The sequence below is a fragment of the Nycticebus coucang genome, chromosome 18, assembly GCF_027406575.1.
Source record: "Nycticebus coucang isolate mNycCou1 chromosome 18, mNycCou1.pri, whole genome shotgun sequence".
In the NCBI taxonomy this organism is placed as follows: domain Eukaryota; kingdom Metazoa; phylum Chordata; class Mammalia; order Primates; family Lorisidae; genus Nycticebus; species Nycticebus coucang.
Window position 1 is genome coordinate 41,765,725 of NC_069797.1, and position 18,330 is coordinate 41,784,054.

The 18,330-nt window shown below is 36.3% G+C and overlaps 1 protein-coding gene and 1 non-coding gene across 2 annotated transcripts in view; one reads left to right on the top strand and one right to left on the bottom strand.

Moving 5' to 3' along the window:
- The window catches only part of BRIP1 (BRCA1 interacting helicase 1), a 246,786-nt gene that overhangs the window by 49,655 nt on the left and 178,801 nt on the right, over positions 1–18,330 (bottom strand). Inside the window, exons 15-16 of the mRNA XM_053569091.1 lie at positions 12,778–12,937; positions 11,694–11,815 (exon numbers count right to left, since the gene is read on the bottom strand). Of these exons, the coding sequence (XP_053425066.1) occupies positions 11,694–11,815; positions 12,778–12,937 (282 nt within the window). The remainder of the gene's footprint in view (positions 1–11,693; positions 11,816–12,777; positions 12,938–18,330) is intronic.
- LOC128571353 (U6 spliceosomal RNA) lies at positions 4,131–4,237 on the top strand. Its single transcript, XR_008375783.1, has one exon. It is a non-coding gene; the product is annotated as a U6 spliceosomal RNA (small nuclear RNA).

Below are 18,330 nucleotides of genomic sequence, written 5' to 3' on the forward strand. Positions count from 1 at the left end.
ACGTTTTTGTTCCTAAAATCAAGCTTGTCTTAATACACTACAGTCCATTGCATTCCTGCCCTCATTCGTCCATCACAAATATTCAGCTCTGCTGTCAAAGCAACAATAAAGGAACAACATCATTCTGAAAAAGAAATCTGTTGGATTTAAGAATTCTAATACTGTCATCATCTGATAATATTTGGACACTTGAAAGCACTGGTTTAATAGGGATTCATTCCCTATTGAGACAGTGTCTCAGTATGTCACCCTAGGTAGAGTGTCATGGTGTCCTGGTTCACAGCAACCTCAAACTCCTGGGCTTAAGTGATTCTCTTACCTCAAACTCCCAAGTAGCTGGGACTACAGGCTCCCACCACAACGCCAGGCTATTTTTCTGTTGCAGTTGTCATTGTTGCTTAGCTGGCCTGGGCTGGGTTCGAACCTGCTAGCCTCAGTGTATGTGGACAGCAATGTAACCACTATAATCCAGGTGCTGAGCCTGCACTTAGTTTTATTAATGCTGTTATCCTTTGGGGAAAACATCCTTTTTCTGCAGTTTATAAAATGCCAACAATGTGTGGAAGCCCATGAATTTATAAAAGTGTGTGTTATGAGGTCAATAACTAATGTAACTAAAATAGATACCTGTATTTTCCTTTTTCTTTTAGAGACAAAGTCTCACTTTATCGTCCTTGCTAGTGCCGTGGCATCACTGCTCCCAGCAACTTCCAACTCCTGGGCTTAGGCGATCCTCTTGCCTCAGCCTTCCAAGTAGCTGGAACTACAGGCGCCCGGCACAACATCCAGCTATTTTTTTGTTGCAGTTTGGCCGGGGCCGGGTTTGAACCCACCGCCCTGGGTATATGGGGCTGGCGCCCTACCCACTGAGCCACAGGTGCTGCCGATACTTGTATTTCAATCATAAATGTAATTTTTTTTTTTTTCTGAGACAGTCTCATTATGTCACTCTCAGTAGAGTACTATGACATTACAGCTCATAGCAACCTCAAATTCTTGGGCTTAAACGATTCTCTTGCCTCAGGCTCCCAAGTAGCTGGGACTACAGGCACTGGCCACAATGCCTGGCTATTTTTCTGTGGCAGTTGTCATTGTCTGTTGCTTAGCTGGCCTGGGTTGGGTTCAAACCCGCCAGCCTCGGTGTATGTGGGCAGTGCTGCAGTCACTGTGCTACTACATTTATGGGTGCTGAGCCCATAAATGTCATTTTAAAACAATGATTAAATAAGCATTCAAATAGTTTGGTACATTCAGAGCTAAGAGAAGTTTCCTAAACAAACAAACAAAGAACTCACAATAAAATAATTGATTATATATGCCAATAAGACAGATACTCAGATACTATTTGAATTTTAAAAAGTTTCCAAATAAAATCTACTTTGGTAACTCAACACATTACAATACACAAATTTAAAATATATTATCTTAATAAATTATTCTAATCATTGTAAGAGCACTTCTGATAGTGATTAGTACTGTTAAATTTTATTAAACTAATTACAAAATCTAAGATACCACTTCAACATTTTTAAAGTATAAAAATTTTCAGCCATATGCCATGGTTTTACAAAGTTTTCTCAGAGAAGTAAAGGAATAATACCCATGAGGGAAAGTATTTCTAAATTACTAAATTACGCTAAAAAATGCAAATAAAATGCAATTTAAAAATCTAAAAATTGTACCTTATCATGTCCCACAAACTATGCCCATGTCACCAATTTGAGATGTGAATGCTTGAATTATAAAGCTGAATACTTTCCTAGCTGTTAGATCACAGTAATTGGCCAAAGAATTTGCTTTAGATATCCATTAAAAAGACAGCCTTGTTACACTGTGACTTAATTGCATTAAAAAAACAACTTTTATTTTGGTTATACTTTTTCACTGACATCTAGTCATATAAAACCTTGGTTCACTCTCATGCTCCTCAAATAGTTTGGTTTAGTGCACAGAAAGTTTTCTTTTAACTATTATACGATTAAGTATGTCCTTATGAATGATCAGAAGCATCTGGGAAAGGTGGAAGTGAAAAAAATCCTCACTGGGAAAGTTAGCTTAATGTTTGCCCTTCAGAGTGGCCCATTCTCAACATTTCATAGTGGGTTTCTTTATTTTCAGGTCCCTGAGGTATATGCAATAAATTATGACTTGAACTAAACAAGTCACACTTGGCTCCAAAATGAAATTTTCCTACCTCTACTTTCTAGTCCCCAAGGTGGGAAGAGGAAATCCTGGTCACAGCCAAAGAAGTTATATTTTTGGCTCTAACATACATTTTCCTGCTTCTCAAAAAGCCAAATTTTGCTATTGAGACTGCAAAGTCTTATGTTAGTATTTTAAACGATATTTTAATTTTTACTTCTATAATCTTTCTCAAATTTAAGGAAAAAAATCAGTATCATAAAATTTAATACCATTGCCTTCTTTTTCCCATTCAAATCACTTTTCTAACTCAAAACAATGATCTTAAACTTTTTTAAAAATTAAATCATGGCTGTGTACATTAATGGAATTATGGGGTACAATGTGCTGGTTTTATATACAATTTGAAACACTTTCATCAAACTGAAGATCAGCCTTCACTGCATTGATCTTAACTTCTAAAATGTGAATTCAAATGAAGTAGAGAAGATAATATGAAAACTGGTTGTTTCTATAAGATAAAATACTTATATTTTTCATTTATAAATAAATTCTGCTTATTTCTGCAAGACAGACTGAGCATACATGTAAAAGAAAACTATAAAGTTCAAAAAAAAGAAAACCATAAAGTCCTAATTTAAGGTCCTGTAATTTGAAGCATAGTTTTAGTTATAGAAGCGTCATTTACAGAAATTATGTAGTTTATTTTCTCCCTTAAGAGAGCTCAAGAGTATGCAGATAACCCTAAGGTGATACACAGAGAGTCATACCTTTATAATCCTCTCCCCTCGAGGGCAGAACCTATGACTTGCTTTTAACTAATAGCATATGGCAAACCATATGGTTATGGGACAGTTACTCCCTTGATTAAGTTATATTATAGGCAAAGGTGATGAGAAGATACTCCTGTAATTTAATTTTTCAAATTTAAATTTTATTTTTATTTTCTTTCCATGATTTTATTAAGTTGTATAAGACTCTGTCTAAGTTGACTGGAGCTAGAGAGTCCTGGTGGCCTTGAAGAAATAAACTGCCATGTTGTAAAAGGACCTGTGAGAAGGCTACGTGGCAAAGAATTGAGAGCAGCTTCTATTCATACCTGATAGATTAGAAAGAACCTCAGTCCTACAACCACAAAGCACTGAATTCTGCCAACACCCTGAATGAGCTTGAAAAAGAACCTGAAGCTCCAGATGAGAACACAAGCCTCACCAGCACCTTGGCTGCAGTCTTGTGGAACCCTAAGCAGAAGACCCTGCTAAGACATGCTCAGACTCCTGACCCAGGGAAACTGAGATAATAAATATACATTGTTTTAAGCCACTATTTGTTACATGGAGACAGAAACCTAATACAAATAGAGACAGCCAGTATACTCAATGTAAGATACTCCATTTATTAGGCTCTGTATATATTCAAGTGTTAGATGCTGTTGATTGAGCATTTCCTTCTACAAATCCTTTAATGATTCATGACTATAACACATTGTATTGCTTCCTTATAAGTCATATTAATGTTTACTACCATCCTATTCATTATTATCTAATCTAATCTATCTGATTTAATTAATCCATTTAATCTAATTACTATCATTTTTGTGCCTTGAAGTCTTTAGGAATGGAGGGTGTTAGTTGTTTCCTGAAACCTACAACAAAACCAAATACAATTTTGGGGCTGATGCTCATGCCTGTAATCCTAGCACTTTGGGAGGCTGAAGTGGATGGATTGTCTTGAGTTCAGAAGTTCAAGACCAGCCTGAGCAAGAGTGAGACCCCATCTCTACTAAAAACAGAAAAACTAGCTAGACGTAGTGGTGTATGCCTGTTATTCCAGCTCCTTGGGAAGCTGAAGCAAGAAGGTGTTTCTTGGGCAAGAAGCCCAAAAGATTGAGGTTGCTGTGAGCTATGATACCACTGTCTCTACACCGAGGTAATGGAGTGAGACTCTGTCTAGAAAAAAACAACTACAATTTTAATGACTTCTATTAAGTGCTTGCTTCAGTATCACATACACTAAAATTGGAATGATACAGAGAAGATTATCAGGGCCCCTGCACAAGGATGACCTAAAAATTCATGAAGTAGTCCATATTTTAAAAATAAATAAATAACTTCAAGTAAACCTCCACTCAATCATTAATTAAAATATCTATTGAACACTAAGTTCAATATTTTAATTGCGAAGACAGAAAGATGCTTAAGAAATTTCTATCCTCAAGGCATATCATCTAACATTATAAAACATATTTACTATGTAGAAGTGCTAAATATGTCCTTAGGAAGTAATAAAGGACACTGGAAAGGTATAGGTAATATTATTATACTTTTGAATTCTAACTCCTTTTTACCCTATGATTTAAAAGGCGAATGTATAAAGCAATAATTACAAATTATGTTAATGGACACATAATGAATAAAGATGTAATCTGTGACAATCATATAAAAGGGGGGGAATTAAGATGATCGTTACAATTCCCAATGTATACACTAACAAAATAACTAAACAATATACACGAAAGGAAAGAAAAAGAATCAAAATAGTATACTATACAGCAAATACAAAAAAGGTAACAATGAAGGAATTGAGGAACAAAAAGCATATGACTCACAGAAAATAAACAGCTAACTGGCTGGAGTAAGTCCTTCTCTGTCAGTTATTACTTTAAATGTACAGGGCTTAAACTCTCTTCAATTGAAAGCCAGAGACTGGCAGAATGAATTTCAAAACACCTGAGCCAACTATATGCCATTAATAATGTCCATACTACCCAAATCAATATATAATTTCAACGCAATCCCTATTAAAGCTCCACTGTAATACTTTAAAGATCTTGAAAAAACAATACTTCGTTTTATATGGAATCAGAAAAAAACCTCAAATAGCCAAGACATTACTCAGAAATAAAAACAAAGCAGGAGGAATTATGCTACCAGACCTCAGACTATACTACAAACCGATAGTGATCAAAACAGCATGGTATTGGCACAAAAACAGAGAAGTAGATGTCTGGAACAGAATAGAGAACCAAGAGACAAATCCAGCTACTTACCATTATTTAATCTTTGACAAGCCAATTAAAAATATTCAGTGGGGAAAAGATTCCCTATTTAACAAATGGTGCTGGGTGAACTGGCTGGCAACTTGCAGAAGACTGAAACTGAACCCACACCTTTCACCATTAACTAAGATAGACTCTCACTGGATTAAAGATTTAAACTTAAGACATGAAATTATAAAAATACTAGTGGAGAGTTCAGGGAAAACCCTTGAAGAAATCGGTCTGGGCGAGTATTTTATGAGGAGGACCCCCCAGGCAACTGAAGCAGCTTCAAAAACATACTACAAGGACTTGATCAAACTAAAAAGCTTCTGCACAGCCAAGAACACAGTAAGTAAAGCAAGCAGACAGCCCTCAGAATGGGAGAAGATATTTGCAGGTTATGTCTTCAACAAAGGTTTAATAACCAGAATCCACAGAGAACTCAAACGCATTAACAAGAAAAGAACAAGGGATCCTATCGCAGGCTGGGCAAGGGATTTGAAGAGAAACTTCTCTGAAGAAGATAGGCACGTGGGCCTTCAGACATGAAAAAATGCCATCATCTTTAATCATCAGAGAAATGCAAATCAAAACTACTTTGAGATATCATCTAACTCCAGTGAGACTAGCCTATATCACAAAATCCCAAGACCACAGATGTTGGCGCGGATGTGGAGAAAAGGGAACACTTTTGCACTGCTGGTGGGAATGCAAATTAATACATTCCTTTTGGAAAGAGATATGGAGAACACTTAGAGATCTAAAAATAGATCTGCCATTCAATCCTGTAATCCCTCTACTGGGCATATACCCAGAAGACCAAAAAGCACATGATAACAAAGATATTTGTACCACAATGTTTATTGCAGCCCTATTCATAATTACTAAGGCATGGAAAAAGCCCAAGTGCCCATCGATCCATGAATGGATTAATAAATGTGGTATATGTACACCATGGAATATTATGCAGCCTTAAAGAAAGATGGAGACTTTACCTCTTTCATGTTTACATGGATGGTGCTGGAACATATTCTTCTTAGTAAAGTATCTCAAGAATGGAAGAAAAAGTACCCAATGTACTCAGCCCTACTGCGAAACTAATTTAGGGTTATCACATGAAAGCTATAACCCAGTTACAATCTGAGAATAGGGGGAAGGGGGAAGGGAAGGGGAGGGAGGCGGGAGGTGAATTGAGGGAAAGGGATTGGTGGGATTACACCAGTGGTGCATCTTACAAGGGTATATGTGAAACTTGGTAAATGTGGAATGTAAGTGTCTTGGCACGGTAACTGAGAGAATGCCAGGAAGGTTATGTTAACCAGTGTGATGAAAGTGTGTCAAACGGTCTATGAAGCTGGTCAATGATGCCCCATGATCATATCAATGTACACAGCTATGATTTAATAAAAAAAAAAAAAGAAATCTGATAAGAAGAAATTTGACAAGAATAAAGAATATAAGACAAGAAAAAAAATAAAAGACTCACTTTAAATATAAGGAATTGAACTTCCTACGTCATACCATATGGAAAAATTTACTCAAAATGCATCATATACCTAAATTAAAGACTTAAAAATATTAATATAAAATTTTTCAAAGAAAACATTAAGGGCAAATTTTCATGATTTTGGATTTACCAACGGTTTGTTTTCTAAATGACACCGAAGGCACAGGCAACATACAAAAATTTGAAATTTTTATATTTTTTATATCCCATACAGATGTAAAAATAAATATTTTCAACAACTTGTTTAACCACTTAAAAATATTTTAAGAAACCATCCACAAAGATGGTCTGATTTATTTCAGGTATTTCAGGTACTGATTGCTATATTCTTCTTTTTTTTTTTTTTGTAGAGACAGAGTCTCACTGTACCGCCCTCGGTAGAGTGCCGTGGCGTCACAGGGCTCACAGCAACCTCTAACTCTTGGGCTTACGCGATTCTCTTGCCTCAGCCTCCCGAGTAGCTGGGACTACAGGCGCCCGCCACAACGCCCGGCTATTTTTTTGTTGCAGTTTGGCCGGGGCTGGGTTTGAACCCGCCACCCTCGGCATATGGGGCCGGCGCCCTACTCACTGAGCCACAGGCGCCGCCCCCTGATTGCTATATTCTTAGTATTTCCAAATGATAAATGTCTTCTTAATCATTATAAAAACTGCATGGCCAGACTCTCAAAACTTATAAACACGAATCTAATGAATGGATCTATAACAAATATTCTTCAGCTATAAATAAAATGCCAGGGCTTGAGGATCCTTTCTGGATTCATGATTCTACGTCCTTTGCCATATGTGGTGGGAAATTTTCCCTTTCAACCCAATCTCATAACTTTGAGATTATGCATGTGACATACCTTGGGCAAGAGGAGATTAGCAGATGAGATGCAAATAGATTTGTGAAAAGTGCACAAACCCGCCCTCTTGTACTTCTGCCACTACAATGATAACATGTCTTGACTAGTCTGTTGGTCTCTGGAGAATAAGATACTTATAGAGCAGAGCTGACCTAGCTGAGCCAACCTAGATTAGCCAACCAGGGTAACTGATCCCAGCTAAAATAAGCAGAACTGCCCAAACAAGCCCAAGCCTAGATCATTTGCCACCCAGTCACACCACAGATGTGTGACCTATAATAAATGATTGTTGTTTTAAGAAATTAAGTCTTGGAGTTGTTACACAGGATGAACTAATCCAGACATATGGCAACAAGATACACATTTCCCTTACATCTGGTACTGTGAGTAAAGAATTTCCCTCTTTTTCTATCCTTTTTCCCTGCAGTTTGAACCATTCTTGGGTCAATCCTACTTGATCTTTTCAGGAACCACTAGGGAAAGTCCTTAAAAATCACCTTCCTCCCCTCTACCCAGAACTCACTGATGGTTTCTGTTACTCTGCTGTTACACACACTTGAGCCACTGGGATTCAGATAAACAGAACTGTAACAAGTAGGATCATGACTAGGAAGTGTCAGAGTAGGCCACCAGGTGTCTTTTTTTGCATGAAAGGTTGACATGTTACCTAGGAAGAATTTATCCTGAGGAAAAAAGCATTAAGAATCTAAGGTTGAAATAATAACCATGCCCAGAATCATAGTTGTTGGGGTGAAAGTGGGAAAAATAGAAGGTAAATAAAATGTTGTTTTCTTCACACAATTTTTTAAAGAATTTTTGAAATAATAACAAAGGATAACATAAAACTTCCTATCCTCCTATTTTCTTTTTTTTATTAAAAATTATGGGAAAAGTTAAAGTTCCTTTTGATAACGAATCCCAATATCATTTATTTCTCTTGTATTGTAATCAGTATACTGGGTTTGATATGAATCCTTTCAGGCCTTGCTACTTTGTTAATACATAGATATCAGTATTTAGTAAAACCCAGTGTTATCCATAATGTTTATCTTCTTTTACATATATTAAAAAGTCATATGTAGGCCTAAGAAAGAAGATATAGGCAAAAATTGAAAGAACTAGTTTTAGGGAAAAAATTAATTATGTAAGATGTTTAGGGTCAGGTGTGTGATGGCTCATGCCAATAATCCTAGCATTTTGGGAGGCCAATGCAGGAAGATTGCATGAGGCCAGGAGTTCAAGACCAACTGAGCAACAGCAAAACCCCCTCTCTACTAAAAATAGAAAAATCAGCCAGACATGTAGGTGCATGCCTGTAGTCCCAGCTACTCAGGAAGCTGAGGCAAGAGGATTGTTTGTGCCCAGGAATTTAAGGTTGCAGTAAGCTATGATGACGCCACTGCACTCTAGCCTGGGTGATAGAGTGTCTTTAAAAAGTTAAAAGAAAAGTTTTTAGGTTCAAGGGGATAAGGCACCAGCCACATACACCTGAGCTGGCGGGTTCGAATCCAGCCTGGGCCCACAAAACAACAATGACAGCTGCAACCAAAAAAATGGCCGAGCGTTGTGGCAGGTGCCTATAGTCCCAGCTACTTGGGAGGTGGAGGCAGGAGAATTGCTTAAGCCCAGGAGTTGGAGGTTGCTGTGAGCTGTGATGTCACAGCACTCTACCCAGGGCAACAGGTTGAGGCTCTGTCTCAAAAAAAAGAGTTTTTAAAAACATGTGATATAAAGGGAAAGAGATTCTCTCTACTTTAACAAAGTGGGGTTAGTGCAATCATATAAGGCCAGAGTAAAATAATAAGACAGAAGGAGACAATACTACCATCAACGGCCGTGCCATCAGTAACATTCAGTTTCATTGGAAGGCATCACTAATGCTATTGATGGTGAACACACTAGTTTACTTGAGTAGATGTCAATTGTTTCATCAGTAGTAGTAGTCAAGGCAACATTAGTCATTTTAGGATAGGAGGCATGGCCATCAGGGCCCTCACAGTGGGAGCACTGGTAACTAGAGAAAGGTCATGGAAGCCATCAAAGTCAGTGGAGGCTAAAAGGATTAGATTATGAATCATCAGATGAGATATCCCCTGCAGACTTTCAGAAATTGTGAGGTGGTCAAGAAGTTATGGAAAGAATAGGGGCTAACAAGAGAAATACTATTTTATAACTATTCATGTTCCTCAAAGATTGCTATGGCCTAGAGAAATAAAAGTAAAACTGCATAATTCACAGTGCCTAGTAAAGTATTAACAATAAAGAAGATAACTACTTTACTAATGAACATTGCTTTGGTATGAGACCTTATACAACCTGAGTGGAGGGATATGGATCATACTCAGAGTTAGCTCAGTGGCCAGAAAGAAGGATGTTCAAGTTTTATCATGATTGCAGCAATTCGGTCACATCTTCAGTCTCTACTTCTAATTCTAGTTCTCTTGCTATTTCTATCACATCTGCAATTACTTTCTCCACTTACGTCTTGAATCTCTCAGTCATCCATGTTTGGAATCAACTTCATCCAAACTCATTATTAATTTTAATATTTTGACCCCCTTTCATGAATCATGAGTGTTCTAAATAGCATCTAGTATAGTGAATCCTTTCCAGAAGGTTTTTAACTTACTTCATCCAGATCCATCAGAGAAATCACTATCTATGGCAACTAAAGTCTTCAAAATATATTTCTTAAATAATATGACTTGAGAGTCAAAATTACTTCTTGATCCTTGGACTGCAGAATGGATATATTTTTTAGCAGACATGAAAACAACATTAATCTCTTTGTATATCTCCATCAGAGCTCCCGGGTGATTGGGTGAATTGTCAATGAGCAGTAACATTTTGAAAGGAATTGTTTTTTCTGAGCAGTAGTTCTCAACAGTGGGCTTAGAATAAATACTGAGTAAATCATGTTATAAGCAGATGTGCTGTCATCGATTCTTGGTTTTTCCATCTATACATCACAAGCAGAGTAGATTTAACATAATTCTTAAGGGCCCTAGGATTTTCAGAATGGTAAATGAGCATGCTTTAACTTAAAGTCATCAGCCATCAGCCGTTATTAGTCTCTGACAAGAAAGTCAGTCTGTCCCTTTGAAGATCTGAAGCCAGGCATTGATTTCTCCTCTCTAGCTATTTGAAAGTCCTAGGTGGCATCTTCTTCCAACAGAAGGCTGTTTCATCTACACTGTCTTTTGCACAACTTGCTGCAGCTTCTCTATCAGCAACTGCTGCTTCACCTTACATTTTTATGTTAGGGAGATGGCTTGTTCCCTTAAGCCTCTTTAACCAATTTCTGCTAGCTTCAAACTTTCCTTTTGCAGCTTCCTCATCTCTCTCAACCTTCACAGAATTGAAGAGAGTTAGAACTTTGCTCTAACTTAGGCTTTGGTTTAAAGGAATGTTAAGGATGGTTTAAGCTATCCAGATCACTAAAACTTTCCCCAAATCAACAATAAAGCTGTTTGGCTTCCTTATCACTACTCATGAGTTCACCAGAGTAGCACTTTTAATTTCTTTCAAGTACTTTTCATTCACAACTTGGCTTTCTGATGCAACAGGTCTAGCTTTTGGCCTATCTTGGCTTTTGACATCCCTTCCTCGCCAAGTGTAACCATTTCTAGCTTTTGATTTAAAGTGAGAGATATATAACTCTTCCTTTCACTCAAATACTTAGAGACAATTATAGAGTTATTAACTGGTTTAATTTCAATATTGTTGTGTCTCAGGGAAAAGGGAAGCTGAAGAGAGAAAGAGAAACAAGGAAGGACTAATCAGTGAAACAGTCAGAACATGCATAACAGATAATAGTTAAATTTGCCTTTTTATATAGGCAGGGTTTGATGCACCCCCAAAATAATAAAACAGTAACATTAAAGAGTACCAATTACAGATGACAATAGATATAATAATGAAAAAGTTTGAAATATGATGAGAATTAGCAAAATGTGATACAGAGACATGAAGTGAGCACATGCTATTGGAAAACTGGGGCCAAAAGACATGCCCAGGGCAGGAGTGCTACAAACTTTCAATTTGTAAAAAAGAAAATAAACCAAAGTGCAGTAAAATGAGGTATGCCTGTGATTAACTTTACAAAAACCCAATGACTCCAATGATGATAAAACTTCTTAAGGCTTCAGTGGCCTACCTGTAGATCTTTCACATTTGGAAAAGGAATTCCTATTGTTATGACAGCACGGGCGTTGTCATCTGAGAAATCCAGACCCTCACTCACTTTACCACGACAAACTGCTACCAGGAGGGCCCCATCTTAAGCAACAGAAAATAGACATTTTAAAAAGCATACTCAAAATCCTCAGAAATTGCTCACTTTCATTTCAAAAAGACCTGATTGTTAACTATAATAGCATATTTAAAATATTCAAAATCTTATAAAACACAATTATGAGACAAATTTTAGAAGTTCAATGTCTTTAAGTAAATAAGGGGAACAAAATCATATTTATATGCAATAGAGTAACATACCAATTTACAAACTGTTCATCTCCAAGATAACTTATACAGTAAAACCACATTAGAACAGCAACTTGCATAGGAACTGAGCAATTATGAACAGTATTATTTTATAAAAATTGAAATTGCAATCATATCTTTACCACTAGAAAAGTAAAATTCTCAGAACACTTTAACTTGAATTTATAAAATTATCCCATTGAATCAGTATTATATTGAAAAGTACTTAAAATACACGGAACACTATATGTATTCTTATTAATTATGTTATATTATTTTTACTTATTTTACTTATTATTCATAAGTCATTTCTATTAGCCTTTTACATTAAACTCTGTATGGACATTCTCTAATCTAGAAGTTGAGTCTTTAGTTATGTTTTGAAAACTCTAGTTTACCTTATATAGTATAATAGAATATAAGCATAAAGTATACTATTTGCAAAAAAATACAGGCCTCTTCTGGCTAGAAAGGAAGGTATTTATACATATACTAGCTGCCTTCTTGCACAAAATATTTCAGGTAGTGCAAGAACTATAGGATAAGATCTAAAGGCATGCTGTTTATTCAGTTGAATTGACGCACCTAAGTGAAAATATTCATATAAGGACAATTCTAAATAAAATAATTTCTTTACCTAATTTACATTCTTTTAACAATTTAAAAATACAATACAAATAAAATTCTAATAGCACCAACATCTTCTTACTTTATAATTAAAAATATTTTTCACTGACCATGAAATAATTTCCAGTTACCTTTCTCTCCTTTAAACTTGATTGCATCGTAGTATATCTGCAGCAATTCATCAAAGTTAGTTTTTTCTCCTCCCTGTGGTTCTACAATGACTGTCTTCACCAACTCCAAATTATGCCACAAGCCAGTGGAGAGCCAACGTTCTTTTAATTTTTCTAATAACTAAAACAAAGAAAGAAAAAAATTAATTTTTTGTGTATGCAGCTAAACAAACTTACCTTTGTTGGTTTACAGCCAATGTGACTACAATGAGACAACGGCAGGCATATAGCCTTTCTGTGTCTTTCCTCATCTTCAAAATGAGGAAAACAATTATATCTCATAATAGAGCTGTTATTAGCTTAAATTTATTTATTCATTTATTTTTACTTTCTTTCAATTGCTTTTAATGACATTGAAAAGTAGTAGTCCTATGTGAAATGTTACCTTAAAACAGTTATTTATAAGAAATTTCATTATAAGGCAATGAAAGGTACAAAAATAGGAAACAATTTATAAACAGACCATCTCTATTTCCTTTAGGACTTTATAAAATCCCAGGAATTATATGACTATTGGCTGGGATTATCTCCCCCAAAAGAAGACACATACCCTTACTTTAAAAATTTGCATGACATTTTAAACTCCTCTGCCTGGTAAGAATCTATTCTTGTTAATATTTTATAGTTGCATTTGAGTAGAGATATTTTGCTTAGGAGCACTGTAAATTTCAAATAAAACCAACTTAAATTGAAATTGCATTTTTAAAGAACCCTTTTCTTTTTCTTTTTTTTTTTGAGACAGAGTTTCACTTTGTCACCCTCAGTAGAGTGCTGTGGCGTCATAGCTCACAGCAACCTCCAACTCTTGGCTCTTGGGCTTAGGCAATTCTCTTGCCTCACCCTCCCAAATAGCTGGGACTACAGGCACCCACCACAACACCTGGCTATATTTTTGTTGCAGTTTGGCCAGGGCCCACTGAGCCACAGGCACTGCCCAAAATTTTATCTTTCTATTAAGGGTTTAGCTTTTTTGCTTTCCTATTCCCTGAACACCTGGACATTGATATTTATTTATTTATTTTTGAGGTGGTGCCTTTTATTTATTTTATTTTTTTGCAGATTTTGGCCAGGGCTGGGTTTGAACCTGCCACCTCAGGCATATGGGGCCGGAGCCCTACTCCGTTGAGCCACATGTGCCACCCAGAGGTGGTGTCTTTTTATATTGCCCAAGCTGGTTTTAAACTCCTGGGCTCAGGTGGCGCCTGTGGCTCAGTGGGTAGGGGGCCAGCCCCATATGCCAAGGGTGGTGGGTTCAAACCCAGCACCAGCCAGCTAAAAGAGCAGTGGCAACTGCAATAAAAAATTGCTGGGTGTTGTGGTAGGTTAAATTTATTAACAGACTTAGAGAGGTTTCAATGATGGTAGCACATAGTAAGAGCTCAATAAATATTAGCTGGTGTTACTGTTAACATTACTATTACCACTAACACTACTGCTGCTACTACTATTAACTTAGCAATTTCGAAAGCAAAAAAAAAATTGACGTTGGCCAAAGTTAATAAATTCGAGTTCTCTCTTTAAACCCTAAGGTGAAATTGTTTAATATACTTAACTAATGAGTCCTTAAATAAAGATTAAGTTCATTTGAATAAGTAAGTATATAGGCACACAGACCCATTATTTGAAAATCTGATCGTCATTAATAATCTAAATCAAATACACATAAAAACAGACTCAGCCGACAAGTAGAAAGTTATGCCATATTAGATTAAAAGTCAATAATGGAAGTCTGAAAAAACTAAATAAGCCCAACACAAAAATTGGCATTCTTAAAAACATGTGAGTTAAATAGAAAAACACAGTAGAATTCATGAAATCTTTAGATATGAATGATAAGAAAAGTACTCACATTTCAAAACATGTAGCAAGCAGCAATGGCAGTACTTAGAAATACACTTAATGGCTTAAAATATACTTGTTTTGAAATGTGACAATAAAAGAATTAAGTATTCTTTCCAAGAAGCAAATGCAAAGAAAGTAGAGTTAATAATAAAGAGCTAAATAAATGAAAAATACAAAACCCAGAAGCAGAGATTATGATTTAAGTTGAACTGTTTACCCAGTTGTTCCATATCATGAATTCTATATAATATGGACCAGTTATTACAAGAAACCAACCAAAATTCTCTAGAAATTTATATAAGATTGTTTATGTCCTCAGTTTTACTCTTACCTATTTTTAGAAATAAACTTCTTAATAAGATCATAAAGCAAATTTTAAATCTCTAATATTTGATTGCTATTACCATGATCAAGTATCCCTGATCAATAAAAATTAAAATTCCCTATAATACCATACTACATAAAAATATAGGGCTATCAATCTAAAAGGCTAGCCATCAGAATGTTTCTGTACTGTTTCTGAATCAAAGTCTTGCACAAGTACATAGAAAATATTTTTTAAAAACCTTCTGATGACAATATTCAGAGCAAGAGTGTGTATGCAACAGTCACATGGGTCTTAAAAGAAAAAGCTTGCCACAGAGTCAATAATGTTCAGAATAATTTATTAAATAACTTAAATTTCTGGGCGGCGCCTGTGGCTCAGTGAGTAGGGCGCCGGCCCCATATGCCGAGGGTGGTGGGTTCAAACCCGGCCCCGGCCAAACTGCAACCAAAAAATAGTCGGGCGTTGTGGCGGGCACCTGTAGTCCCAGCTACTCGGGAGGCTGAGGCAAGAGAATCGCGTAAGCCCAAGAGTTAGAGGTTGCTGTGAGCCGTGTGACGCCACGGCACTCTACCCCAGGGCAGTACAGTGAGACTCTGTCTCTACAAAAAATAATAATAATAATAATAATAATAACTTAAATTTCTTTGCTGAATAATCAGATTAGAAAAGGATAAAAATACTGAGAGGATATAAAACCAGATGACATGTGTCATGATTTTGCATAATTGTTGCTACCTAATGGAATTAATCCAATGATACACTGTTTTTCTTCTGATTCCGTTATCCTGAGACAACAACTTCCAATACTAAAGGTTACAAAGATCTAGAGAAAAACCTCCTAAACTACTTGAGTAAGACCACTGTGCTGATGATTCCAAAATACATTCCACAATTAGGTTAGAAGAATTCTATTTAAAACAGTGGTTCTCAACCTTCTTAATTGCCACATTGTTACAAATGGAACAAAGGGATTGTGACCCACAAGGTTGAGAACTGCTGAAGTGAGAAGTTTGAGAAGCAAAGAATTGGTAAAATGTACAAAATTTCCCCAAAAGAAATCTAGCAGGTATTTTTTCCCCCATTATATAGAAAAGAATTCAGATTATCAGGGTTAAATGTGATTTATACTTTTTAAAAGCATATATGATGTGTGCAATTATTTCAAATTTGTTAGAAGGGATGAGAACAAAGACATTCTGACTACTGATAATTTTTCAGTTTCTTAGAGCTTGAGAAATTTACGCACAATAAAATGGCCATAGGGTTCATTAAAAATATTGAATATTATAATAAAAATGCAAAATATATAATACTGATCCCATAAGAAAACTTTTATTAAAATATAAAATAAATTGTTATATTACATGTTTTTAATGTCCTTAAAAAAAACTTGTCTACAAAATAATACTGTTGAGCTCATTGACATCTGAGTTAACTTTTTTTTTTTTTTTTGAGATAGAGTCTCACTATGTTGCCCACAGTAGAGTGCGGTGGCATCACAGCTCACAGCAACCGCAACTCTTGGCCTTAAATGATTCTCTTGCCTCAGCCTCCCAAGTAGCTGGGACTATAGGCACCTGCCACAATGCCCAGCTATTTTTGTTGTTGTTACAGTTGTCATTGTTGTTTAGCTAGCCTGGGCCGGGTTTGAACCCGCCACCCTCAGTGTATGTGGCTGACACCATAACCACTGTGCTACGGGTGCTGAGCTTCATCTGAGTTAACTTTTGACTCAAATGTTAGTTGATTCTGCTCAGAGCCCGTAGCACAGTAGTTACAGTACCAGCCACTTACATGGAGGTTGGTGGGTTTGAACCCAGCCTGGGCCAGCTGAACAACAATGACAATGGCAACAAGAAAAATAGCTCGGCGTTGTCGTGGGCGCCTGTAGTCCCAGCTACTTGGGAGGCTGAGGCAAGAGAATCACTTAAGCCCAAGAGTTCGAGGTTGTTATGAGTTGTGACACCATGGCATCCTACCGACAGTGACATTAAAAAGAAAAAAAAGTCAGTAGATTCTATTGATTTTTAATCAAAATTGTCAGCATATAATAATAATAATGTATAAGATTATAATTCAGAGAATAGGAGAGCATAAAAAGGAGAAAGCTGAGACACACCAAAAGCAGGCTACATTTTTCTATTTGTATTAGAGCTTTAAAATTTTACAGTTGATAGGGTGAAGTGGCTCACATCTGCAAATCAACTAGCACTTTGGAGGCCAAAGCAGGAGGATCACTTGAGCTCAGGAATTCAAGACCAGCTTGAGCAAGAGTGAGACCCCATCTCTATTAAAAATAGAAAAATTAGCTGGGTGGGTACCTATAGTCCCAGCTATCAGGAGGCTGAGGCTGGAGGATTGCTTATACTCAGGACTTTGAGGTTGCTGTGAAGTACGCTCATGCCACAGCACTCTGGCCTGGGCAACACAGTGAGACTCTGACTTTAAATAAATAAATACAACAAATGAACAAATAAATAAACAAACTTTATTGTTAATGTAAAGCTTATAACTTGGACAAGAAAAATTTTTCCTTACATAGAAATCATTCAAATCTGCTTTAATTAAAAAGGAAGAATTATTATAATTCTCTAAACATAGCTAACAAGTTATCAAACTATATTTATTTTCCAGAAAAAGAGAGCAAGAAAGAAAAAGAGGGGGAAAAAAGCTACTAATATACAGAAAACAATTATCAAAACAGCAATAAGTCTTTATTTTTAATGTAAATGAATTAAATTCTCCAATCAAAAGATATAAAATGACTAAATTGATAAAAGCCTGATCCAATTATATGCCACATACAAGTGAGTCACTTTATTTATTTATTTAAATTTTTGAGATACTGTCTCAGTCAGTCACCCCGGGGTTGAGTGCACTGGCCTTATAGCTCACAGCAACCTCAAACTGTTGGGCTAAGTGATCCTCTTGCCTCAGCCTCCCAAGTAACTGGGATTACAGGCACCCACCACAACACTCGGCTATTTTTGGAGATGAGGTCTTATGCTTGCTCAGGCTGGTATCAAACCTGTGAGCTAAAGCGATCCACCCACCTCAGCCTCCCAGAGTGCTAGGATTACAGGTGTGAAACAATGCACCCAGCCAGTGGGTCATTTTAGATTTAAGGACACACACAAGTTAAAAGTGAAAGGATGAAAAAGGATAGTGCTTATAAATGGTAACCAAAAGACAACACTAATAGCAATATTTATATCAGACTAAATAGGCTTTAAGTAAAAAACTGCCAAAAAACCAAAAAAGGCATTATATAAGGATAAATGGATTAATTCACCAAGAAAAGTTAACAATTTATATATATATATATATATATGCACCCAACATCA